General features: G+C 36.4%; 1 protein-coding gene and 1 long non-coding RNA gene across 6 annotated transcripts in view; one reads left to right on the plus strand and one right to left on the minus strand.

Annotated features, from left to right (window-relative positions):
• Positions 1 to 13,302, plus strand: part of LOC138155575 (uncharacterized) — a 28,868-nt gene extending 15,566 nt beyond the window's left edge. For 2 of the 5 annotated variants that reach the window (XR_011166870.1, XR_011166872.1), the window contains 2 exons: positions 12,424 to 12,569; positions 13,093 to 13,302. This is a non-coding gene — a long non-coding RNA (uncharacterized lncRNA). Of the gene's footprint in view, positions 1 to 12,146; positions 12,288 to 12,423; positions 12,570 to 13,092 lie in introns of all 5 variants that reach the window. The other 3 variants (XR_011166869.1, XR_011166873.1, XR_011166871.1) reach the window with 2 other exon arrangements.
• The window catches only part of NEB (nebulin), a 231,362-nt gene that overhangs the window by 57,581 nt on the left and 146,356 nt on the right, over positions 1 to 27,425 (minus strand). The window contains 29 exon segments of the mRNA XM_069080869.1: positions 1,279 to 1,389; positions 1,722 to 1,820; positions 2,682 to 2,786; positions 2,881 to 2,985; positions 3,620 to 3,727; positions 6,556 to 6,663; positions 7,710 to 7,817; positions 9,190 to 9,294; positions 10,925 to 11,029; positions 11,962 to 12,159; positions 12,505 to 12,618; positions 15,681 to 15,788; positions 16,624 to 16,728; positions 16,827 to 16,931; positions 17,635 to 17,739; positions 18,693 to 18,890; positions 19,338 to 19,451; positions 19,559 to 19,666; positions 20,804 to 20,908; positions 21,274 to 21,378; positions 21,474 to 21,578; positions 22,471 to 22,782; positions 23,131 to 23,238; positions 23,403 to 23,504; positions 23,772 to 23,870; positions 24,462 to 24,566; positions 25,248 to 25,559; positions 25,674 to 25,778; positions 27,141 to 27,245. Coding sequence (XP_068936970.1) covers positions 1,279 to 1,389; positions 1,722 to 1,820; positions 2,682 to 2,786; positions 2,881 to 2,985; positions 3,620 to 3,727; positions 6,556 to 6,663; positions 7,710 to 7,817; positions 9,190 to 9,294; positions 10,925 to 11,029; positions 11,962 to 12,159; positions 12,505 to 12,618; positions 15,681 to 15,788; positions 16,624 to 16,728; positions 16,827 to 16,931; positions 17,635 to 17,739; positions 18,693 to 18,890; positions 19,338 to 19,451; positions 19,559 to 19,666; positions 20,804 to 20,908; positions 21,274 to 21,378; positions 21,474 to 21,578; positions 22,471 to 22,782; positions 23,131 to 23,238; positions 23,403 to 23,504; positions 23,772 to 23,870; positions 24,462 to 24,566; positions 25,248 to 25,559; positions 25,674 to 25,778; positions 27,141 to 27,245 — 3,672 coding nt within the window.

Here is a 27,425-nt window from a genome sequence, read left to right on the forward strand (position 1 = left end):
CTCTCTCTCTCTCTCTCTCTCTCTCTCTCTCTCTCTCTCTCTCTCTCCTGTCCTCTACCTCCTTTTCATTTCTGGGATAAGTATTAACTTTTTTATATGATTATAGTTATTATTTAGGAAGTTTTGAAGCTTGATTTAATTAATAAATTGTTATCTACAATCAGGAGAAACCAGATGATTTGGACATCTAAAAAGAACCTCTCCTATTTCTATTCCCTATTGATATCCTCCATGACAATGGTCTCTTATGCCTTTTGCTGTAATAGAAGTGACCCAGCGTTCTTAAAGGCTGTGAAAATGGAATAAAAGCACGGTGTATGGGATATGTCTATTTTTGAGAACCAGTCTGGTTAAGTATGGAGAATCTTATACTAGTGGGCTGGTCACATATATACATATCTAGTTATATCTCTCTAAGAACATAAATCATTCCTAATTAGAAATCATCAAAGCTATTCAAAAAGATGAGCTGACCCAGCTGTTTACATTCTTTAGACTTTAACTTCATTAAAATAAGCTGATAGGGAAATAAAACGAACAGATGATGGACTGCCTTGATGATTATAATAACGTCTTTTCCCACTAACAATCAGTAATACTTACAAGAACATCTTACATTTATGTTATACTTTCAACTTTCTAAAGTCCTTTCTGTTCTACTTTCGTTTTATCTTTATAATTCCTTATTCATAGGGTAGCTATCATTATAATCCCTTTTTTACAGATGAGGAAATTGAGGCCTAATGCAATCAATTGGTTTGCTTACCACATCACAGCTAGTTAGTGGCAAAGGAGAGGTGTTTAGCAGTGCTGAAGACACTGGGACAAAGTTCATGCACGAGTGAAATTACAAACTGTTTGAAAGTACCAAAGGTTTATTTGACTATAAACTTATTTGTTACAAAAGAACTTTTTGGGGTGAGGAGGAGAGTTGAGGAGAATGGGAGGCAGTGGTAACAATGCAAAAATAAAAACAAAAGAAAGAATAAAAGAGTCAATGAATAATTTAAAAACATTTTAAAAACATAGTAGAGAACAGAAGGAAGTTTAGGAGGTGACCGAAAAGTGGGATAGAATCAGTACTATTGGGTTAAATTCAATATGTACTTTAAAAACAAGCTATCTGTAATAGTGATAATTTCATATATAATCCTTTCTTTTTGTTCTACTTTCTATATCGAAAGGTTTATGTTTAAGTTCATAAAAATAATTTTTAAAATAATGTAGCATTTAACATTTAGCATCAGCATATCGAGAGGTAAAAGCAGGCATTCTCACCTCACTCAGATGTGTCTTCAGCTCTTGCACTTTTCGGTATTCAGGTGTGTCCAGCACCACACTATATTTGTCTCTCTCCCTCCTTGCCTTATCAGTATACAGGTAGTTGGACTATAAAAAAAAATAGACTGTCGATATCTCTTGCAGGTCATACATAATTATTTGGCCCTTCTAGTGTGGCCCTTCTTCATGTGTCCTGTGCCACTTCCCAGTGGGCAAAAGCTACCTCCTTCCTCTTTTTTCACATTAGTTGAATTCATAATCTATGTTAGTTCAGGGATACGTGTCTTTCAAGTAGGTTGTCATTACCCAGGCAGGATCATAAGCATTGCTACCCCAGAAGCAACTGTATGTATGTGACCTGCTTCTGTCCAACAGTAGGAGACATATGTCTGCATCAGGGATGCAAATATGGTATATAATATTGCAGGCATGGAGCTTACCCAAAGCTTTCGCAGGTGACGGGAACGGACCATGTCAGGGGTATCATAGAGGAAGCATCCTAAGCCCTTCAATATCTGTAGGTCCTCTTTGTACTTAATCTGTGAAGCCATAATAGAAACGGAGATGGGAGAGTAAAAAGTTTAAAGCTGGGCAAAATAGACAACACTCAACAAATATTTATAGATTAATTTTACTTTAATTTAACATTCCCTCTATGAACTCTGCTTAACCAGCTTATTTCATTCAAATCAATCACAGGTGCTTTCATTTAAGCCTCCTGCCCCTGAGCTTAGGAGATAGTTCAATAGGCATCATTTTCCCATTTTACACAGGGGCAATATACAAAAAGAATCTTGTACAGCAGTAGTGTGGCTTTTGAAAGGCAGACATGGCAAGAGGGGAAGGCAGTTATTTAAGGGCATTAGACAATATGGGATGAGGGGAAGGGGAATTGATGCTAAATAGATGGGGGTGGAGGGAAATCAAGTCTTCTGATACATGCAGAAGGGTTAATGTTTTTTTTTTTTAATTTTCCTAGTTGGCCTTTTTGATGATGTGATAATTTCTTTGCTTTTTTTTTTTTTTGGAGGGGGGAATGAAGGGAAATTGGGGTTAAGTGACTTGCCCAAGGTTACACGGCTAGTAAGTGTTAAGTGTCTGAAACCGGATTTGAACTCAGGTCCTCCTGACTCCAGGGCCGGTGTCTATTCACTGTGCCACCTAGCCACACCGATATGATAATTTCTGATAAGCTTTCAGGAAGGAGTGTTGCCCAGCAAGATTCACATAGGAAGTAAAAGGATGTGAATGAGGAAAGAAGGAAGTCTATGGAGCATTGGTTGTCTTAGCTGCTTAGAGCCAGTGGAATGCCTTAGAGTAACTGGAAATATTAGACTCTGAACCAGGATGACCCTCTCTAAATCCTACCCTAGCCCCTAGGGCTTCTATGAGCTGCTTACATCACTTGTGATGTCTCCCACATAGCGGCAATGTAACACTTGAGGAGTGTATGGCAAGGAGATCATGTGTCCTTGCATCCTGAAGAAGTCAGATTTGTAGATCAGCTAAGGGGGGAAAATCACATATGTTAAAACAGTGCACTTTTGAATTCAGAGTTGAATTTCAACCACTTGCCCTTCAGCCTGGAAAAAGACATACTTCACTGACAGCTTCTTGCGTTTTTTTGACTTGACGGATTTCAGGCGTGTCTGGAGTGGTATGAATCTTGTCCTTTAATTTGTGGTATAATTCTCGATATAGGCGCTATGCCAGAGGAAGGAAAAAAAAATATGTGAAATACTTAATATAGGACAGGGTAATCAAGGTATAAGTTTCTTGGTCAACAACCAAATACGCTAGATATTTTTGGTAGGGAAAATGATTTGGAACTGGGGGAAAGAGGAAAAAAAGTTTGGTTTTTAACGAAGAGATGCTAAGTGTAAAGTAAAAAAATTGGAAGAAATGGGCACAAAAGGTATTATTTTTAGTAATTGACCAAAAAGCAACTTTGTTTGAAGACCACACTGAGGATTCATTTGTTCAGAAATAAATGCATCAAGGAGAGTTTTCTTCAAAATGACCTTTGAAATTTTTTGCTAGAAAATACAGTAACTTTATGATTCCTTTCATGTCAATTCACCCATTGAAATGTGCTGCAGAAGAAGTTGGACAGGGAAGCCTTGTACTATGGAGTTTTACTTTCAATGGGTTGTCTCTGCAAGGGCATTGCCAATTATATAAAGGTCACAGAAGTGAGACTAGTAACAAAGTGAATGCTCTCTTGCCTTGCTGATGTTTAAGACTGGTGCTGGATTCAGCTTAACTCCTTAACATATTTCAAACAAAGACTTATTCACTGAAATAAAATATTTAACTCTGTAGTCAACAGTCACAATACCTCACTGGTAACTTGATTGGCTCTCCGGACATGAACAAATGGAACATCCTTGGGGCCAAGAGTATATCCATTTGCCTTGAGGTGTTCATAGACTTCTTTGTATTTAAACTGTAAAATAAAAGTCAGAATTAGGAGAAAAAAAACAATTTTTTTAAAGGGAGAGGCAACATTACATTTATAGTCTTCTAGTCTATACAGAGAGAAAAAGGATCCTTTTGATTTGAAAATTCCAATGAATTTAGTGTCAGGGAAAGTTTCTGGAATGATTCTGATAATAGCTATGAAAATAAATATTGAAAAAAAAGTCCATAGGGAGTGGAATGGGAGTGGGAGAGAGAATAGGAATACAATATAGAAGAAAAAAAGAGAAAGGAAGGAAGGAAAAGAAAAATAAGAAAAGAGGAGCACTGAACTATCTTTGAGAAAAAGTTTCAATAGAAAACAGAATGAAATACCCTAGACATACAGGGGAACACTGACAGTTACTTGTTGAATTTATTCTATAGTTGTTTTGGTTTTTTTTTTTGCTTTTTGGAGGGCAATTGGGGTTAAGTGACTTGCCCAAGGTCACACGGCTAGTTTTTGTGTTAAGTGTCTGAGGCTAGATTTGAATTCAGGTCCTCCCGATTCCAGGGCTGGTGATCTATTCACTGTGCCAGCTAGCCATCCCCATATTTTTCTAAAAGCAGGCTGAGCCCAATAGAGATTCATAGTCTCACATGCAATCTTCTCCTTCTGTCATACATAATGGAAATAGCTGTTTTACTTGGTATTTGTTAAGTTCAAAATAAAAAATGTTATCTTTAAAACAAGCTCGTGGACAGGAAGAGAAAAAATGTTTCTTTCAGCATCTTGCCTAAAAAAAAATAAGACCGTAGATAGCAAAGAAGCTTGGTGAAAAAGAGCAGATTTATCTGCTAGACCTGGTACTATAATTTTCATGGCTATAGTTGCTCATTGTCATCTGCTACATCATAGCTAGGAATCTGATAAGCACAGGGGAAGGCTGGAGAACATTTTTCAGACTTGTAAACTCCCCCCCACCTTTTTTTTTTTTTTTCCTGTAGGCAGCCATGTGATTCTGAATCTACTGACTTAGCTCATTATTAACTTCTCTTTTTTGACTATGGGGTTTAGATTGCAGCCATACTAAATCACACTACTAGACACTGACCTGATTGTTTTCTAGTCTTTTTAAGATAAGTATGAAAGAATAGCTAGGTAATGCAGTGAATAGAGTGTGGGCCTGGAATCAGGTAGACGAGTTCAAATCTGGCTTCAGACACTTATTAGTTCTGTTACCTGGGCAAGTCATTGACCCCTGTTTGCCTCAGTTTCCTCATCTGTAAAATGAGTTGGAGAAGTAAATGGCAAACCACACTAGTATTTGTGCCAAGAAACCTCCAAATGGGGTCACTAAGAGCCACTCACAACTGAAATGACTAAGCAATAACAACAAAATGAAAGGAGAAGCCCTATCTTTTTTTTTTTCAAACCCATAGTGGCTCCATTGGAGGATCCCCAGGCTACAGAATCTTATTTTGGACAATGGGCACAGGACCAGTCACATACTGCTGGCCATTCCCCTGGTGGTATAATCTCTGGGTTCTTGTCCTAGAACTGGATGAGCTCCCATAAGCCATTGGCTGTGCTGCATCTGCCCTTTGAGCTCTCTCTGTAGATCCCTGCTAAGGGGAGAAGCTGGATAACTGATAACTACCTCTTTATAAAGGTACTCAATGTTTGAAGTTAATAGAGACTTTATTCCTTTCTCTTCTCTTTTGCATTATTATTATTATTATTAATTTGTATTATTCTAAGCTTGAAAATATCAACAAGCAAGCATTTCCATATGCATGGGAGAACAAAATAATAATAATAGATAGTATCTATATAGCACTTTAGAGTTTATAAAATGCTTTACAAATATTATCTCATTTGATCCTTATGACAACCATGGGAAGTAGGTGTGATTATTATCCACATTTTAGAGATCAGGAAACTGAGGTTGATAGACATTAAGTGACTTGCCCAGGGTCACACAGTTATTTTGAACTTGGATGTTCCTGACTCCAGGGCCAGTTCTCACTTCACTGCATCATCTTACGTAGAAAGTCACGAATCTCCATTGTGCATAACTTACATTAAAATTTTTCTGTCAAGTATCAAAACTGTCCTGCTTGTCTGTGTCTACTTCTGAACATCTTTTTCCTGTCTATGCATTTAAAATGTTACAATGATTCCCTTTCTTTTCTGGCATCATCATTATTAAAGTCCTTCTAACCTCTAATCCCTCTCCTCATTCCCATTAAAATAAAGCCCTTGTAACAAGTAAGTTTAGTTAAACAAAACAAATCCACACATCAGATGTCCACACATGTCCAAAAATATCTATAACAACTGGTACCTTGAATCCCCTACCTTTCTGTTGAAACTCTATGACATTATAACAATTCCAGCCTTCATTGATTCATTCTCAGTAGGATATGTGCTTCTGAGCTGTTTTCTTACTAACAAGGAAGGGTTTCAAGGATCTGGCCACAGTTTTTTGCCTATGCCTCCCCCCACCCTCCACCCCCAACCAAAAGCATGTATTTGTGGGATGGCAAACTATGGTAAAGTGACTGTGGTAAAGTGTAGACTGAGGCTATGGTAGAAAGCAAAGTTAAATAGCCTACATCTTTAATAAGCCCATGCCTACATCACTAGCACTCATTCTAACTCACTGAATTAACTAGTGGTTAGAATGGCAATGCCTGCCACACTGAGTGTGCCAATGGAATGCTCTATTTATCTTTTCCCTCTGTATATCAGGTTGAGCTTGTAGAGCGAACCTTGAGGGATAGAAGTAACCTTATTCTAAGTACTTATTCCAGGACATACATGATACCCTGACATCTCCAAATTGTCACCTTATACTTGAAGATATCACTTACATAACTACTCATGTATTGGGCTTCCTTAGCCTTCTTAAAGTTGGGAGCATCTCCTGGAATCCTGTATCCGGTGGGGAGGTAACGTAAGCCATCCTTTCGGTATAAATACTGCAAAGATAAAAAAAGAGGTTAAAATAATATATATTTATTAAGTGACTAACCTGAGTTAAGGACATCCAACTCAAAGCTTATACTGGGTTTCTTGATAGATTGCTAATGTCTTTGTGCTGATTGAACTAGAATAAATATTTCTGAAAATAACAAGGTATCAAGTTCTTGAAGGGAGTCAGCTCTTTACTTTTGCTGCTTTGGGGGGACTGTTATTGCAAAGAGGACAGTTATTGAGAGGGATAAGAGGAGGTGATTGTAGAGGACATTTATTTGACCTACAGGTTATACTACCAGGGTGGGGAACCTGCAGTCATGTCAAAATGTGGCCCTTTGACTGAATCCAAACTTCACAGAACAGATCTCCTTAATAAAAGGATTTGTTCTGTAAAACTTGGACTCAACCAAAAGGCTGCACCCAAGGACCTAGAAGGCCAGAGTTTTCCCACCCCTGCAGCCTAAACTTTTCCAAAAAGACCTAGGAGAAGGAGAAACAAGGAGTTGAGCTCCATCACCAGCCCTGACCCCACCATTAAGTGACATTGAAGGAATCAGCACTAAAATACAGAGAGCCCAGCACCAGATGTCCCATCTTTGGAACCTAATGTATGTACCTAATATATGTACGTCATAGGATCATAGATTGTAGACATAAGACAGGAAGGGCGTTAGAGTTCGTTTAGGCCAACTTCATCTCTTAATAGATGAAGAAAAGAGAGGTGAAGTGACCTTGTCTTGGGTGATACATGGATACTGATGGAATCCAAATGCTGGGTCTCTGAATCCAGTGCTCTAGCCACCATGTTGATGGACTGATTTATAAGTCAGACACTGGGTAGTGAAGAGGAAGACATAAGTTAGGTGTAGGCTTTCTTTTCAGCTCCTATAACCTCAAATATATTCAAGAGTTTATGACTCTCCAAGTCAAAGTGTTTTCTTCTGAGTTGAGATGAGACACTTTCCTGTTTGTTATGGAACCAAAGCTCATTCTTCCTGATTCTATACCAGTCTCAAAATATGATTACAAATAGATTTTCAATACTCACTTCACTCTGTAGTTTATGAGCATGAAGTGACCGGTCCAAATCCACTGTTTTTGTTGTCGGAATCACTTTGCCTCTAACGTTGTGTATATATTCATGACGGTAGACAGCCTGAGGGAAGAAAATCCAGAGTGAGTGAGTAGACACATAACAATATTTCCCTGATATGAATAGCACTTTTAGAGAAGTGGTTTTCATTGAATTGAAATGGAAACTCAAGCCTTTTCTAATTTTGGAAGTCTGATGCAGTCCTCTGATATTATGGGAATTTGTCAATGAAACAAACAGAACAATTAATTAAAAAATCTGGAGCTATGATTTCTCTGGTGCAGGGAACTCTGGGAGAAAAACTGAGGTTAAGAATGCAAATTAGCACCTGTTCCACAACTTAGATTCTCAGAGTTACTTGGGAACTGAGAGTAAGTGACTTGCTCAGAGTCACTCAGTCAATATGTGTCAGAGGTGGGACTGAAAACTAGGTTATCCTGTCTCTGAGGCTGGTTCTCTATCCAGTTTAGGCCATGAAATAGCTGAAAAGCTAGTTCTGAACATAGAAAACAGGGAACTTTTGACTTTAACCTTGTAGTTTTGTTTCTTACTAGAAAACTATCCTTTATGAACCATCTTGTCTATTGGATGGAAGTGGGTTTTGATACATCCAAAGAGGAAAAAACCCCTCAGGCAGAACTAAGAGCTAGTAACTTTTTTTTAAAATGGAAATTCCAAGGAAATATGTTGCAATGTTTTTTACCATCTTGTGAGAATGGTAATAGTTAATAAGAATAGCTAATAAATCTAAATAAGAACATTTAGATAGTGATATTTACAAATATCATCTCACTTTATTCTCATAACCTTGGCAGGTAGGTAACATTATTATCCTCATTTTACAGTTGAGGAAACTGAGGCAGACAGACATTAAGTGACTTGCCCATGATCATCTAGCTAGTAAGTGTCAAAGGCCAGATGTCAACTTAGGTCTTCCCAACTCCAGGTCCAGCATTCTATCCACTATGCTGTCTAACTTCCTGCTGGGCCTTAGAAAAGTAGGGTCCCTTGTAGTTTATAAAAACAAAAGCCCAGGGCTATAAAACACACCATTCACTTAACAAAATGGCTGGCCCATTGTGGGGATTGATGGACAAGAGTCACATGGGTCGAGAAGGCATGGGTGGGAACATAGACATCTATGAGGTATTTCAGCATCAAGGAACATTTTCAAAGCTCCAAAATCTCCAGTTCATTGACTTAAGCCTCTATTCCATGAAACTATTACAATAATAATGTAGATGATAAAAAAACCAGTGAAACAGCAGCATCTTAAAGCACAAGGATCCCAACACTTAGGCCATCATCTCATGATACATTAAGGAAGGACTCTAACCTTAGTGCCTCAGGCCCAGAGTTCTGGGACAACATGATCTATGCTTCCCTTCCCTTTGAACCCACACTACCTGGAGAATGACTTCACACAAGCACTTACATCACTCGATTGTTGGCCACTTTTGACCGCCTGTACATAGACTGGTGTATCTGTGACCAATTTGTAGTCATTTCTTGTTTTCATTACGTGAGATTTGTATTTTATCTGCAGGAAGAAAGAAAGAGGGGGAAGAGAGAAGAAAAGAAGGAAGGGAGGAATTATTAGTGCTATATCATTTTTTATGGTTTGTTTTTGTTTTTTTACTTTTTAAATTTTAGACTTAAATACATAATGCAAAAAGAAAAAGAAATATTATAAACTTAAATATTAAAACTTAAATATAAGATAAGAAAAAATTCATGTGTAGAGCAGAAAGTAAGTGAGGATTCAAATGATATAGCAATAAATTTCCATTTCAAGAAAGCCTGTATAATAAACACTACATGTCGTGTTGAGAGCGGTCCATCTTTGCTTCCTTATAGGTTTTCTTTTGTTCTCTGCTGTACACTTTTTACTTTGTTTTTTTTCTTCCTTCCCAGGCTACAATTAAGCATGGGTATATTTATATAGAGATACTATATCATTATTATAGTATTTTTTCTAATCCTGATCTTTTCCCTAAAATGTTAACAAATAGTTACTTGCAATAGCTATATTCATCAGTGCTTCTTCAGATCTTTTGAAGCTTTATATATGCATAATGCATTGGTAAAGAATAAAATCCACTACAGAAAGGCCTCAGTGATATAGAAAAGCTGGGGAAAGCCAGTGTGATTTAGTGAATAATCTAGCATAAGATTATTTTGGATTAATGCAATTTATATTATTATTAATGGCAAACATTTATGTAGTGCTTTAAGGTTTACAAAGAGCTATACAGATATTATCTCATAGCACTATGAGGCTTGCAAAGCACTTTACACATATTATTTCATTTTACCCTCATAAGAACCCTGGAAGGCAGGTGCCATTATTAGTCTCATTTTAGAGATAAGAAAATGGAAGCAGACAGAAGTTAACTGACTTGCCCATGGTCAGATAGTTATTCAGTTTCTGAGGCTGGATTTGAATTCAGATCTTTTGACACTCAGACCATCCTTTAATCTATCTATTGTGCTACCTAGCTCCCTCTAATTTATTAATAGCCTGTTTCTAATTATAACTCATTCTTAGCTATTATTTAAATGAGCATATCCCATGTGCTCAAATGAGTATTTATAAGTACTTGAGGATGTTTGAAAACTATTCTCTCAAATACTTTAAAACCTTCATGAAATCTCTATTTACTTGATAAGTCTTTTCTTCACCAAAAAGGGCCATTAGCCTAGCCTCAGTTCACATGATCACAAATTCCAAATTATCGAGGTCAATTTAAATTGAGCCAAATTAAAAAAAAATTAATTTCCATTAAAATGGAAACTAAGGAGCCCCATCTACAGACCATTTTGTCAAGGCCTTCTGTGTGGGAGAGACCATAGCAAGACTGAACAGGCCTGGGGGTTCTCAGGTCTGTGACTCATCTATCTACTCTTCAGTCTTTCTCTTTAGTTCAAGTCACTTTTTCACACCAACTTCCTGTGATAAGGCTGCATTTGCTGTCCCTAATCCATGACTCTAGGCCTCAAGGATTATTTGCTTTGCTTTCCTTCCTTTTAGTTAAAGAGGAAATGGTTGGTAAGACTGTGTACTGATATGTGTGTGTGTAATATATATGTATATACACATACATATATGATCATATGCACATCATACATTAATAAATATGATATATTAAGTCAAATTAAGTCAAACTTACATCATCACGCAGATCGTAGGCATGTTTTGCATGGAGAATTTCAGGTGTGTCCCAGACAAAACAACCAATACCTTTTAGCCAATTGAGGTCATCCTTATAGACAATCTAAAGGGTTTCAACAGACAGGAAAAAACAAACAAAAATTCAATACATATATTCTCTCCCTCCTGCTATCCATTCTCTCCTTTTTTCCCTTTCCTTCTCCCTCTCATTTTTTTATTATATATATATGCATATATAATATATAATATGATATATATGCATATTACATATATATTTCAAAAAATAACAATAAGAATGAGAACTATGATGTGGTGAATTGAGGGTAGGTCTTAGAGGAAGACACGTTCTTTTCTCTATTACATTGATGTTGTGTGACCGTGGACAAGCCACTTAACCTTTTAGTGTCCCTAGAAACTCTCTAAGACTTTAATTTTAAAATGAGTTGCTGATCTATATAAATAGAGGGAGTGTCCACATTGGAAGTTCTCTCTATTACCAAATTCACAGGTCCAGATCAAACAAACCAACTACAAAATGAAAAACATGAAGAATATTCATATGACCTCTCATAATGCATTATGGGAACTATAAGTGAAAGGTGACATATAACTATTTTATGCATTCATTTTATTAACATGAAAGAATAAAGATCTTGGGCATAGATAAGAAATCTAGAGTTAGAAGGAACCTCATAGGTCATTTAGTCCAACCCCATCGTTTTACTAGGGAGGAAACTGGGACCAAGAGAACTGAAGCAGTTCCCCCCAAAGTCATATGGGTAGTAAACAGCAGAGCTGAGATTTGAACCAAATCCTGGGACATCAGGTTCAACACTCTTCCCACTGTATCACACTTTAAAGAGATTATTTAGTCTACTTTTCTAGGTAGGACAGTACCAAAATCTGGTCAGAGACTGAATACTAAGTAAAAATATTGTTAGGTAAAGCAAGAGGGAAAAAAACACAAGATGACTACTCCACTTTGTTGTTTTGGGGGTGAACAATAACTCTTCTACAGAAAACCAATGCACTTACATCACTGATCTGATCTGTGACTTTCCTGACATGGCTATTGATCTTCAGGTCTGGATGGCAGATCCATTCATGCAGATGGAGGCGATAATCGATTTCACTGACTTTCTTCTGGGAATCCTTGGCAGTAATAAGTTCTACCATGTCTGGCACAATGTGGATTTTCATCTTATTCTTCTCATAAACAGATCTGTAGAGGCGCTGTGAGATTTAAAAAAATAGTACAGTTCGATGAGAGAGCCCTGTGACAAGACATTACTTTCAGAAGTTCATTTTTCCTAGGACATAGAAATTGGCGTAAGCAGCACAGTGCAGTCAGCTAGAAGAAGGTACTTAACCTACAATGTAAGCACCTTGCTATCCAATCATGGGGGGTGGGGGTGGGAAGGCAATTTAGAAGCTCTCCTAAATAGCATCTTCCCATGCATAAAATAGATATACACACTTTTCAAATTCTTTGTTTAGGAGGAAGAGTTCTAGTGTGCATGATATAGAAGTTTTCAATTACTTGCTCTCATTTAAAGGACCCCCATTGGAATCACTCACATCAATGTTAAGTTTGCCCACGCGAAGGCATCTTGCTGTGTTTGGATCATCATCAACACTTCTTGGTAAAGTATAGAGAGCTTTAAACTTTTCATACTCTTCACGGTACTTGTTCTGTGGAATAAAGACAAAGGAATTCAGATTTTAAGAGAAATACAATCCATTCTAAATTATATGGAATACATACCACATCCCATAATCTTTAAGGCTTTGTTTCTCTTGACATCAGTAAAAACTAATTATAATATGCCCAGTTAACGTCTGCATTTTATAAAATTTGGCTGAAAACCTGCAACTTTTGGTCATAAACATAGTCTAATGCCTTTCATAAAATATTCCAAAATCTACACAGAAAAAGTTAACTTTGAGGTAGTTCTCATGCATACAGCTTTTTTGCTTCATATGATTATAATGAAATAAACTGATAAACATTTAGTACCTTCTATATGCCAAACAATATGCCTGGCACTGTAATCCTCTGGAATTGCTATATTGTTTTAAATAGCTACCTTATGTAAACTGTAAATATGTTTATGGTTGGTATTTTTCAGAGTATAACTATATTTTTTCCTTTAAATATAATTTTAGGTATTTAAATTTCATTTTTGGACTCATATGATATATTTTCTGAAGAACTTCTGGGAAGAAATTCAAAACCGCTCAAAAAGTTTGGTCTAACCATCATCTATACAGGATAAACGAAATGGATGAAGAATGCCTGTAGTGGAATGAAGCTTGATAGTATATACCAGGAAAAACATAGTAAAAAAAATAAATAGGTTTTATCATCCCAGAGAATTTCATTGTTTTTGTTGTACACACAATTGACTGTATTTACTCACAGTCTTAAAGTATTCACTAAAGTACTATCTATACCTTTCTACGATAGGAGAGGTTTTTTAACTGCTACAAGTCAGTAGCTGATAGAAGAGACATTATTGGTACTAGTGCTGGTGGGATGTTTCCCTCTAGCTATATTTGCTATGATACATGGTTAAATGACTTGTGCATTAAGCCAATGTGCCATCTGGTTAGAAATGAATGAATACAGGAAAGAAAAAGAAAGAAAGAAAGAAAGAAAGAAAGAAAGAAAGAAAGAAAGAAAGAAAGAAAGAAAGAAAGAAAGAAAGAAAGAAAGAAAGAAAGAAAGAAAGAAAGAAAGAAAGAAAGAGAAAGAGAGAAAGTCTGTCATTCAGATTATGACATGCAATTATAGTCAATCTATATAGCTCTTTCAATGCACTTGCACACGTGTGTGTGTGTGTGTGTGTACACATATGCATGTAACATGTGGAGCAAATGCATGAGATGAACCCAGAATTAAACAATAGGAAGAGACTGGTATGAACTGCCTTTAGGAAACTGGAAAGTTCCTTTAATGGTCATAATCTCTCAGAAACTAAGATCTATTTTAACGCCAATATTCTATCAGTGTTGTGGTGTGGTTGTAGTGAGCCATGGAACACTATAGTTGCTGAGGAATTAAAAAGGAGTACCCCTAAGAGGGCAATGGTAGGCACACTGTGGATGTTAGGAGGTTGTAACACAAAACAAATAAGGAACTAGGAAGAAGAACTGGAGTAAAGGATGTTATCAAAGAAATATATGATGAAAAAAGAATACGAGAGGTGAGGGATAAATGGACATTTTATGTATTCTCTGGTTATCCTTGCTATGCAGGGAGAAACAAAAGAAGGTCCCCAGAACATTGAGAAGATAATAAGAGGTGAACTAGAGGGGGATATGAACAAGAGAGCACCAAATGGACAGATGGCTATCTGCATTAGTGGAGGGAACATCCATACTGATGGAATAACAGATCCACTAGAGTATTTGATGACAATAGGTTTACTGGGGTAGATATGGTCCCCAAAGGAGAAGCCAGTTCAATCTCTCCATGGAGATTTGGGAGAATGAACCTAATGGCTAAAGTATCAAATGTTGTTAGTTGGATGCCATTGTCCTCCACTGCTACTGTTTACATTCCCATACTCTAAGTTTGCCAGGTATTCTTAGTTTGGAGTCTGTGAACTTTAAAAAAAAACAGCTACATTTCAATTCAATTGGTTTTTTTAAAGTAATTCTGTGGATTTTATTTTATGCTTTTAAAGAAGGGGTCCATAGGTATCTCAGAACTTCTAAAGGGGCCCATGATAAGAAGAAAGTTAATTTCTGCCTTAGCCTGAGAGATATCAGAGTGATTACTAACACATGGAAAGCACATGGCATTTTTATGTCTAAACACTTCCAAATTTCTGAACATAAAATCTAAAACTAAGAAAAAATTATTTGAAATCTTCTAGGATAAAACTAGGTTACAAAGGTTGTAGCACCAACTATAGGCAAAAGAACTATGGATGCCACACCAGTAGGTTATTACAGGAAGATTCTCCAGATGTGAAAGGTCAAAGGGTGGAAGCATCCTTTCCAGGGATGTGAGTGTGTATTATGTTGACTATTCATTTACCTCTACTATTTCTACAATTTGGGCATTTTGTAGCCATAGTTATACATAAGACCTATTTGGACTGAATTCAGATTTTTAAAAAGCACAATTAAATTTCAACAAGTTTTTTTAAATCTATGTGGAACAAGTAACTGGTTTGAATGATTAAAAAAAGATGAATCAACTTTCCAATCAACTGGGTGAACATTACATGATTAATATACTATGATTATTGTTTTATTTATTTATCTTTATGGTCACACAAAAGCCTCTAGCCTAGAAAAATAAGCTGTATTTATGGTGTCCTCTACCTCTATCATCTTTTTCTCTCTGGTTATTGTACCTCTCCATTAATTGTATCTCACCAAAACAGTTCCCAAGAGTGGGAACAGGAAAATGACAAAGAAAGATTTGAGTGCCTAAGTTCTTAAGTAAGAACCAGGAAGGGTTGAACCTCTGAAATAGTGTCTTTGTTGAAAACCTTAAAAGCTGAGTTTGTCCCCAAAAGGTATTGGAGAGGAATTTCCTGGCCATAAGTAATGGGTCTGCCAACTTGCTCATCAATTTGTTAACCAAAAGACATTTTTTTTAAAGCTTATGGACAAGTGCCTATAATAACTTGCCTTGAGAGTTAATGTATCCCCTGAGAATAGACAATATATGTGGACAGTAGAAAATAAAACTAGAAAAACACTGGTGGGGATAAATATCACACTTTAAGTGCACTCACATGGCTTGCCAGGTATTTCTGATTCTTGGCATGTGTCAGTGAGACTGTGTTGGTTGGCAGTAGGTAGCTTGTAGCTTTCACTTTTTCCCAGGCATCCTTGTAGAGATTCTGAAAGGTTCAAAGAACAAAATGTTATTACTGAAAAATGTATTATAATTTTCATCTCTTATAAAAGCACAGAGGTAGCTAGGTGGCATAGAGGATAGAGTGCTGGACTTGGAATCAGGAAGACCTGGGTTAGAATACTGCCTCACACACTCGTTAACTCTGTGACCCTGGGTAAGTCACTTAACATGTCTACTTCAGTTTCCTTATCTATAAGATGATGATAATAGTAGCAATTGCAGCCCAGGGTTTTTGTAAGGATCGAATGAAATAAGATATGTATATTGTTTTGTAAACTTTAAAGTTTATAAATAAATGTATATAAATTTTTAAAAATAAAATAAAGTTTATAAATATTATTATTTTCATCATTAATATATTAGATAGCCTTATTCTAATTTTAACTTTATCTGACACCTCCAAATCACCATCATCACTTTTAACAATTCAAGGATTCCATAAGATTAATAGATCTCAGTCTTGGTCCAAAAGGCTATTCAAAGAAGCAAAAGAAAGTTTATCCTTGCTGATTGTCATAGTTCTTGGCTGAGAGGAAAGGAAAAGCTCAAGTTCAAGATCAAGCTGAGTACATTCCTATGTGAATGACTGAATTTCTTCATAATGTTGAACACCGTGCCATACACACACAGAAGCTCAATAAATTATAACCATGAGGTTTGGAACAGTAGTATCCTAGAGGTTATGATGATTTATGGGAAGAAGCTGAGACTGGAAGAACTGAAAAACAAAAAAATGTAGGCCAGAGCTCTTTTCCCTCTTCACCAAGTTTCTCTTCATCTTAAAAAGCAGATAGAATAAAAAAAGCAACCCAACTCACATTGCTAAAAAGACTTTTCAGATTCTTTGTCCTGTCATAATCCACTGTTTCTAGAATTGTGGTGTATTTGTCCTTGATTTGATGATAATTTTCTTTATATTTCACCTACAAACAGAAAATGGCATGCATTTCCATTAATTAAAAACTAGTAGATAAAAAGGTAAAGATAAAGAAATAGAAGGTAAAGATGAAAGGCAGCCTACCTCACTGGCATTAATACCACTCTGGACGGCAGTCACATAAAGTGGCGTATCTGTGACCAGATTGTAGTTCTGTAAATTGTCTTTACTTGCCGCTGTATATTGCAGCTATAGAAGCAAGACAAAACACGTGGAAAGTGAGAACACCAATGTTAGTAGCTGACAGCATGATCAAGACTATGTCTAAAGCCTGTTCTTTAAATATATTTGATCTAGCAATGAAATTGTGAAGTGAGTAAAATGTGTTTTCTATATCTGTATATAAGACTTCCTTTCCCTTCCCCAAAGTAAAAAATCTACCTTCTCAGTAATCCCTTAGGGATACCAGTGTTATGGTCTGATAATGATTTACTGAGTTATTTCTCCAGACCTTTCATACCCAGGCACTGTTGGGATAAACCAGTAAGAAAGATATTTTGGTGGCAGGTCTTTTGGCTCTCCTTAAATAGTTATCTTTACCATAAAAAATAGAGTTTTGTGTTTAGAAAGATCTAGGAATTTGATTGCCTGGGTGTCAGTTTCAGCATTGCTTTTTATTAGCTGTATTATGGTACACACAGTTACCTAACCTCTCCACCCCTTAGTTTCTTCATCAGTTAAAGGGGTCTATGGATAATTTCTGTCTGCCTCAATGGATTGTTGTGAAGCTTAAGAGATAATGGATGTGGAAATATTTTGTGGATGTGGATGTGGAAAAAATCACTAAAAAAAGATTATAATTAAAAAAGATTATAATTATTTTTTGAAAAAAATCAACAAACAGCAACAATGCTTCTTCTGGATCCCCAATCTTTCAGGGGGGTTTACCTACCTGACTTTGGAGATCATAGGATTTTTTAGCATGGAGAATTTGAGGTGTATCCCAAACATAGCATCCAATTCCTCTCAGCCAGTTTAAGTCATCTTTATATACATTCTGCAAGGGAAAAAGGGTGGAAAACAGCAATTGTCAGCTTATCTACAATAGTTCAGTTTAACATCTTGACATCAATTAGATTTAGATTATTCAATGGACTCCCTAGGTACAGGTTGAAGGACTCCAAAGTATCAGAGTTGGGGATATAAAATTAGTCAAAAGACAATCCCTGTCCTCAAGAACTCACAATCTAATGGGGGACTGTGGGTGTTGGATGGTTGAGGGAAACAAAGCATTAAACCTATTTTCTTTCCAGGTCAGAGGGATTTTATCTTTATTGCTTGGAGATCTCCAAGGTAAGAGCTACAGTTCCACAGGCCTCTCCCACCTCCTCCCTCTGGCCTCAAGTTTGGATCTAATTTTTACAAGTGATGGGGAAGGATAACTCAAGTACTAAGGTCCCATGGAATTGAGTTAGAAGAGTAACATAAATCCTGTGCAAGATGCATAACAGCTAGGACTAAGAAGAAAATGGCGAAGATGTGCATATAGGAATGCCTTTGTCCTCCATTAAACATTTCTGGCAGCTTACTAGTAACCAGGGAGAACTCTTATTTTGAATATCTTATTGGCTAGTTCGAGCAATGGAGGAGTGTGATGGGGTTACCAGGGTCATGGTATCCAGGGATCCCAGAGGATCTTAATCTGACCCTACTTGTGTTATTACATAAGGGTCCACTTCTAGAAGGTCAGCTGCACCCTGACATAAAGACGAGAGAAAGACAAACACACACACACACACACACACACTGGCATACCAAAAAGAGGCTTATTGGGACCAAGTACGTATACCAAAGAGGTCTTAATTTTCTACCCATATTGTGTTCCATATCACTTTGTATCAAAGCATAGACATCATATGAGAATGAGATGTATATAAGCATATGGGTGGACAGATGGGATCTAGAAACCAGTGAAACATTACCCATGAGTAGTATATATGAAATACATACATCGCTCAAAATCTCCTGGGCATTTCGGGCACGAATGACATTGGGTTCTTCTGGCAGAGATGTCCACTGATGAAAGTAATGTCGATACTCCAGGTCACTGAGGATGTATTGGCACTTTTTAGCCAGTACATGATTCATCATGTCTATCGGAATATGGACATTGGCTTTGGTATCTTCATAATGTCTTCTGTAGTTCAACTAAAGGGCATTAATTTTTTAAAAGAAGTAATTAAAATATGTTAGAATATTTATCCATATCGAGACTTTAATTATAACATAGGTCAGTGTCTTTAAAATAAGAAGGGATTTAATGGAAGAAATATCAATTTGTGGAAAAAACTTAGTAGTTCCTTTTCTCTTAACCTCTTTTTTCCTCTTCATCACAGGTAATGATGATGAAATACTCCTCCCCCTCTATCTGGTAGTCAGGTGGGGTACAATGAGGACAGAATGGTACGGATGCTGTCAGACATGTTTGTTTTGTTGGTCAGTTTTTCTGAACTATTTCCTCTTTAGGGGAGGGTCAAATGGGAAGCACATTGAGAAGTGACATTTTGATGTGAAACAACCCAGAAGGCATCAGTACAAAGTAAAAATTGGAAAAAAAAATTTAAAGAAAACAAAATGGTAGCTTTCCCTACTTACCGCACTCCTCATTTTCTGGAAATCCCGAGAATGAATAACAGCAGGGAATTCACTGATGTGTTTTCCAGCCAGGTAATGGCCCTTTTGCTTTTCATATACTTCTTTGTATTTAAGCTGTGAACCATTAACACCATTGAGAATCACTGAGTATATTCTTACCAGTCAGTCTTTCACACAAAAAGTTCACACAAATATTATAGGAGAAAAAAAATCGTACTGACCAGACTATTCACATAGTCAGCATTCTTGGCACCAACAATTGGGATGTATCGCTCATCCAGGGTATAGCCATAAGCTTTGCTTCCTTCCCAGGATCCTTTATATAATATCTATACAAGGGAAATATGAAAAGATTTCAATAAGACAAAATTTGTTTTTACCTTTAGTAGGATATATAGTAAGATAACCAAGAGACTAGAACCTTGTAGTATGATGTTCTTGTGTCAAAGGTAAGGCTAAACCAACTTTATAGAATTTCAGTAATATAGTCCATCTGTGGTATTGTTGGGGTTCTTAACCTGGAATCCATGAACTTGTTTTTTAAAAAATATTTCTATTGCATTTCACTATAATTTATTTTTTTTATAATCCTCTGTATTTTATGCATTTAAAAACATTACTCTGAGAATGGGTTCATAGGCTTGACTAGACTGGATGAAACAAAAGATCTACAATACAAAAAAAAAGAGTATAAGAGCCCCTGACTATGCATATGGTAAGCATGATGAGTAAATCAAATTAATAAAAATTGAGGCACTTTATAATGAATAGCAAAATAGATTTTAGATCACACATTTTAGATTTAAAAATGATAAAGGCCAACCCCTTCAGTTTACAGATAAGGAAACTGAGGCTCGAAGAATTTAAGTGGTTTATCTAAGGTCACAAAGTTGGGATTTGAGAGACCTGGAAGGATTAGGTGAGGTCATCTCTAAAGTCTTTTCCTATTCTAAATTACATGAGAAATTATTTAATTAATTTACATACCTCTTAGATGTTAAGTAAATAATCAACCACCTATATCACAAATGACTCAAGACAGAAAGAAAGCTGTCTGTCTGAAGGACTAACTCCTATCCTGGACAGAATGAGTTGTTATTAACCAAAGAGTCACTTCTAGAGGACAAAAATAAACATGCACCTATTTGAAACAAGAGAAGTTCTGTTCTATCAGGAAGAAAATGGCAGCTGATGATGCAGTCAGCCAAGATTATAAATATTGACATGAACTTAAAACTAAATAAGTGTTGCATTATAAATAATTATAAATTATAAAATGTTTAGGGGTGGCTAGGTGGCGCAGTAAATAGAGAACTGGGCCTGGAGTCAGGAGGACCTGAGTTCAAATGTGGCCTCATACACTTAACACAAAAACTAGCAGTGTGACCTTGGGTAGGTCACTTAACCCCAATTGCCCTACCTTCCCCCCTCCAAAAAAAAATAAAAAGAAAAAAAATGTTTCTTACCGTACTATAGAGTTTGGCCATATCTCTGGAGTGGGATAGATGTGGAGTATCTGCAGAACTAATATACTTGCCCTTTGCTCGGTTAAATGTTTCTTTATATTTAACCTAATGAAAAAAAAGTTGCCTATCAAGACAAGTACAACCTTGACTTTCTGTATCACCCCAGTACTTAGCCTAACATCTGAAATAATAAGAGTAAAATTCATCCATAAACATCAATCTGACTTTATTTCAAATAAGGTTCAGCTAGTAAAAACACAAATGGCTTGGAGAAAAGCATTGCTTTTGTCTAAAAACAGAAAAAAATATTTGCTAGTGATTTTGTCAGATTTTTTACCAAAATATGCCACATAGTTTTTGTAGGTAATATTTTAGACAATACAATCAACATGAAAATGACCAAGTCCTACAAGTATTTAGGCAATTGAACTTTTCAGCTTATTTCCACTGTTAGTCAAAAGGATACTTACATCACTCTGATTGACTGAGTTAATCTTGGCTAGAACAATCTCTGGAGGATCAACCACACTTGTATAGTTAGGATAATTGTCAAGCGCATCCTTCTTATATTTTATCTGTAAAGGGACAGAACAGGTCGAGATGGACTGATCCTCCACATACATTAGACATATGATATTGTAAGTATGAATTCAAAGGATGCTTCACTTACCTGGTTCACCATTTCCTGGTTCCTTGTTACCCTCACATGTTCAACAGAATCCAGGGGTATCCAACCAATACCACGGAGCCACTCCAGGTCTGCTTTATAGACATTCTAAAGCCAAAAGGGAAGAGAGGAGATATGTATTAAGTAGCCATAAATGATGGATGCACTCCAGTTGCTCCAGACTCCCTACCATGCTATAAAAACCTCTTCACTCTGGAGGCTCACTGCACCCCTGGACTGCACACATTAGAAGTATTCTCTGTCTCGATGCCCTCTTCCTCTGATTGGCGGACCTTCATTTTAAGGAAGATGTCCAGGCCAACCTGGGTCGTGTCTTCATTTTTTTCTAAGCTGCACTCCTGACTCTTTGGACTTTCTCTACTCTTCTTTTCCCTCTCCCTCTGCTATTCAACTTGCTTTTATATGTTGTCTTCTTAGAATATAAACTCCTTGAGGATGGGGATTACCTTTCTGCTTATATTTGTATTCCCAGGACTAAGTATAGTGGCATATTGTAAGTGCTTAATAAATGCTTGTTGACTTGACTAGTCTGAAATAAAATAGATTTGAAAAGTGTTTCAGCAGCTTTTGAAGAATTTCTATGACATTATATCTATCCATGTATCTATGTATGTATGTATCTATCTATATCTACCTACCTATGTGTATATGTATGGATTACTATGAGGTATTCTTTTTGGCTAACTACCCATTATCCATATTAGCAGTCATGGGAATAGGAAAAGGCACAGATAATTCAAAATCAATGAGAATTTTAAAAAAGTTTTATTTGATTTTAAAATATAGTTAGAGTCAGGTAATCACTATAGATATAAATCTGACATGCACATATCCTTCCTTGCCATCACTGGCCTTGCTTCCCCTCTTGACTTAGCTTTTAATTGTTAGATTCTTAGGTAGATGAAAGGAAAGAGACTGGCATGAAATCTGTATGTGGATAATTGTGAATGGGTTAAATGAAAAGCATTAAATCACTTACATCACTTTGTAGATCATAGGCCTTCTTTGCTTGAATAACATCATTCTGGTCTGGGTGACATGTCCACTGATGCAAGTAATTCCTGTAATCAATATCACTTACAAGGCTCTGACCCTGTTTGGCTGCCATGACGGACACAATGTCAGGTGGTATGTTGATTTTGGATTTGGTTTTGTGATAGTCCTGTTTGTACAGTCTTTCATTCTGGATCTCCCCCGCATGCTCAAACCAAACCAGTTTGGGGTCATCTCTCATAGTTGGAACACCAACATAATGACCTTTTTGCTTAACATGTTCAGCCTTATATTTGAGCTGTTGGGAGAAAAGATGCAGAGTAATCTCATAATTACTATTTGTACTACTTACTACATAATTATTAATTACAAGACCTTAAATTGCCTGGTCTGGAGATCTTAACAAAGCTTGTGAAAATGAAGGAAAAAAATTTAGCTTTTTTAAAGATTCCCCAGGAAAAATAAGGAACATTTGGGGCCATGAAAAAGGGAGAAAAATTAGCCTTAGATCTAATCCTAGATGGGGAATCAAGAAGGAGGTCAAACTAGTATGAATAAAAAAAAAACCCTCCCGAAGCACAAGTATAGTATTTCCTGTGATCAATGATCAGTCTTCTCAAGATGTACCCAAGCAAAAATATATTACCTCACTTTGGACATCACTGGAGTTATGGGCGTGGACAAAGGGCACAGCATCTGGAGGCAAAATGTAGCCTGTGGCTTTCTGTTTCTCCCAGCCGTCCTTGTAGAGATACTAAGGAACCGAATGCAACCAAAAAAAAAGGTTAAAGCCAGAAGTTCAAAGTATTAGGAATGTTCATGTGATAGAATATCACTGATGAATTTATATTGATGCTTGAGATCAGATTGTATAAGTAATTATCTGCAGCTAGCTATCTGTAGCAAATGTAGACCTACCGGGTCCAGTATCCTTCCTGCTTCCTGGACAGTGTGTAGTAGTGGTGTTTCTGTTAGGGTGTACTTTGATTTGATGTCATTCCAATCTTTGCGGTATTTAATCTAAAAAAGAGAGTGGTCATTTAATAAGGCATTTAAAACTGAGAAGGATGCTGGAAAGGGTCATAAGGTTCAAGAAATTCTCAACAATATAGTTTAGGGAAATCAAACCTAGACATCTTTGTGAACTGGTGACTTTATGTTAGAAAATAAATAAAAAAGTAGGTAGATAAGCTTTGGGTAGAGGTAACAAGAAAAATCATAATTAATGATAGGGGAGATCACAATTTGATGCCATTGTCTAATCTTATGAAAAAATAATATTCTTACATCATTTAGGATCTCGCCACTTTGTTTGGCTGTCACATAATCCACTCGGTCATCCACAGGGGTAAAGTTGAGAGTTTCGACCTTGGTCCGATATTTTTGCTGCAGAGAAATGATACTATGAGGCAAAGTAGATGGTTTTATAAATGGAGGAAGTAATACATTGTTTTTTTCATCTATATTGATAATTTAAAGTACCTTGTTTCTAAGTAATGTATATATTGAGATGTGTTTTCTTGGCACTTTGGCCTTCTTACTTTGATATTTAGAAAGAGAACAATCAACATGTCCACAGAGTCCCCTATTTTTGTTTAGCAACATCACCCCCACCCCAATTCCTGGAGTGTACTGAAATTCTAACTCATTTAAAGAGTCAGTGGACACACATGTAGGGCAGGGATAACTTTACCCCCAGAAAAATGTTACTGTTGGGAGGGCAGTTTAATCATCTATAGAATTCCCAGGAGATCCTCATATGCTATGAATTTGATCAATCATTTAATCTGACCATTAATAATGGAATGTAAGAGATAAGGCAGGATCATTTTGGATAAGTGTGATTTTAAAGTAAATAGAAGTGTTTCTAATTGGTAAAATGATCTGTGGGGGTATCAAAGAGTTGACAATGCAGATTCAACATTTTATTGCTCAACCCCTTGTGAAAAATGCTTAATGGTGATGGAAAATCATTACCTCACTAAAGATATCAGCAGCATGTTTGGCGTGATTCACTGAAACAGAGTCATTTGGCATCCACCCAATTCCCCGCAACCATTCCAAGTCGGCCTTGTAAACTGCCTGTGAAGACAGAAAGCAAGTGATGAGGTCAGTAACCTTGTTTTCCCCTACCAATATTTCACAGGAACCAATTTTCCCCTTTTCATGGAAATGAAGGAAAAAATATTACAAAAGTATTACATATTTTTCTTTCTAAATACCCCTTTTGGGTGGCATGTAGTATTAATTTTTCCTCCCAAGCTAGTTATCATCTTCATAGGCATTCTTTTTGACACAGTATGATCAAGGAATATTTTTCAACTGTCAATTGTATCTATTATAAGTTGGAATATCTGTTTGAGATTTTGTTCCCATATCGATTGCAGGCAACTATAACAATCAATAATAATAATAATAATTAATAATAATAAGCATTATTGTAGCACTTTAAGGTTTCCAAAGGGTTAACATGTTATCTCATATTATTACATTCACAACTAGACCAGAGGATCAAAGTACATACCAAAAGAAAATGAAAGAACCATGTAAAGTGGTCCTTTTGAACTGACAGAGAGAACCTTGTGTTTTATAGGAAAAGTTATAGTTAGGTAACAACAAAGAAACTCTTTATATTTTATAGGCTATCAAATCTTCAGGCTATTAATTTATGGACTCTTCAACTTTGAATTATGTATGGTATGTACATGTTAGATGACATGACAAAGTACTGGAATAAAGAGAGTTGAAATGTAGCAAACTTACATCACTCTGTAACTCATAAGCTTTCTTTGCTTGAATCACATCATTCTGGTCTGGCAGGCATGTCCATTGATGAAGATAGTTGTGGTAATCCACATCACTAACCAGGGCCTGGCTGTTTTTAGAATGTATGATAGAAAGCATATCCTCTGGGCTTTTGAACTTGGTCTTCCACTTGCCCCAGTCCAGTCTGTATTCTCTTTCGTTCTGAATCTTGCCTGCTATCAAGGCCCAGCGTATCTTGTTGTCATCTCTGGCAGTGAGGGTTCCAACATAGTGCCCCTTCTGCTTTTCATGGTCCAGTTTGTATTTATACTGGAGAAAAAAATAATGGAGCACAATTTGAACCACAAAAAAACCTTCTCATATAATCACAGGACTTGTCTAAATGAAAATAAAAAGAGAGAATCCACCAAAACTCAATCTTACATCACTGGCAATCTCTCTGGAGGCCTTGGCAGACTGGATTGGAATGGCATCTAGCCTCACATCACAGCTCATCTTCATTTCATCCCACCCTTCTTTGTAAAGTTTCTTAAGAGAAGGAAATACATGGCATTAGAATGCATCATATTTGAAAGTAGCTCCTAAGAATTAGTTAGGATAATAGTATCATACCAGGGACATGAGACTGTGGCACATGATTAAAACTCTACTCTGACAAAAAGCTCAAGACCAGGCAAAATGTGTCCCCAAGAAAGAAAAATAAAAAAAATATTGAAAGTATCCTTTTTCAATGAAGTAAAAGAACATTGTATTTTATGGGGTGGGAAAGTTGTAGCAAAGCAACAATAAAAAAATATCTTTATATTTTATAAGCTATCAAATGGAGAGGCTATTAAGTTCTGGTGTCTTCAACTTCTCCCTGAATTCAGTACATTTGTGTAAAAACCTAAAACAAACCAACCAAAAGGAATCCCTATCGCTCTGGTCCACAGCCTTTAATGCTTCTTAAATTATATAATACTGATGATATAGTATTGTTCACCTACACTTGAGTTCTGGGGACCAGTCCAAAGAAAGCATCTTGATTTGTTCTAAATTTGTTCTTGATTTTTCCAGTGTATGGACAATGGCAATAGATAACTTGGTCAGCTATTTCCTAAACTCAGTTAACTTTATGATGCAGTATAGTAGTAACTTACAATACTGTTATGTTCAATACCTCTTATCAAAGGTATCAATGGAGTCATTACTAGGGGTCTTCTGGTTTTCTGTAAATACAGTGCTGAACATCCTTTCAATTTAACTGCTTGGAAGGAATGAAAGTTTACCTTGGATTTATAGAAATCTTTAGGATAATCCTGTGCTCTAACTTCTTTCATCCCACTTATATTGATGAAATGTTACTGGAAAACTTTAGCTTCATAAGAGCATTTGTATGTTAGGATTGCAAATATTATTTCTAGTGGAATTACTGACTGGCAAATTGCCACTTAGTTATATAGCAAAGCAAAGTGCCTGTATCTCAAGGACTCATTGTTTTTCTCAAAAAGATGTAAATGTTCAAATCACTGTAAATGATAGTATTCTTTTTTTTTTTTGAGTCAATGCACATTCTTCACAATGAGCCCAGGAAATCCCTGTTGCAAATGAAGGTTGACTCTTTCTTCATCCACTTTATCCTTATTCCTTTTTCCCTTATCTCCCTTATCCCCATTGTTTTAGCTGGCATAGCACCAATAGTAGTATGTCAAGCAACTCAATAAGGAGAATCAAGAATATGCCCTTCATTTTCTGACTTTCATTTAAGGTCTGTGTTCCACATTTGGTCAATGTTTTCACCATTTACTCTGGGGATTTTGTAGCCAAGTGTCTCTAAATGACTCCATGAAGTAGTATAACAAGACCAAAGTGGTCATTTTTCAAACAAGACAAAATCACTAATATACTTACATTGCTCACATTAAGAGCATTTGCTCTGGCCAGATTGATTTCTGGGGTATCTGGCATGATATGGATTGAGGTTTTGTCTTTGTCCCAAACTTCTCTGTACTTGGGCTGTGAGGGAAGGAAAACAACAAAAGAAAATCACTTTGTAAATGATAGTATTGCCAATTCTATTATACAATTTTAAACTTTTTTAATTAAAAAATCCTAACCAAGAACAGACACAGTACTAAGATTTCTACAACAGATACAAATAAATGGCCTACATTTAACAAGGAATCTGAATTATCG

The sequence above is a fragment of the Petaurus breviceps genome, unplaced genomic scaffold, assembly GCF_028583685.1.
Source record: "Petaurus breviceps papuanus isolate PSGF00001 unplaced genomic scaffold, PetGlider_PUasm1.0 91133, whole genome shotgun sequence".
Taxonomy (NCBI): domain Eukaryota; kingdom Metazoa; phylum Chordata; class Mammalia; order Diprotodontia; family Petauridae; genus Petaurus; species Petaurus breviceps.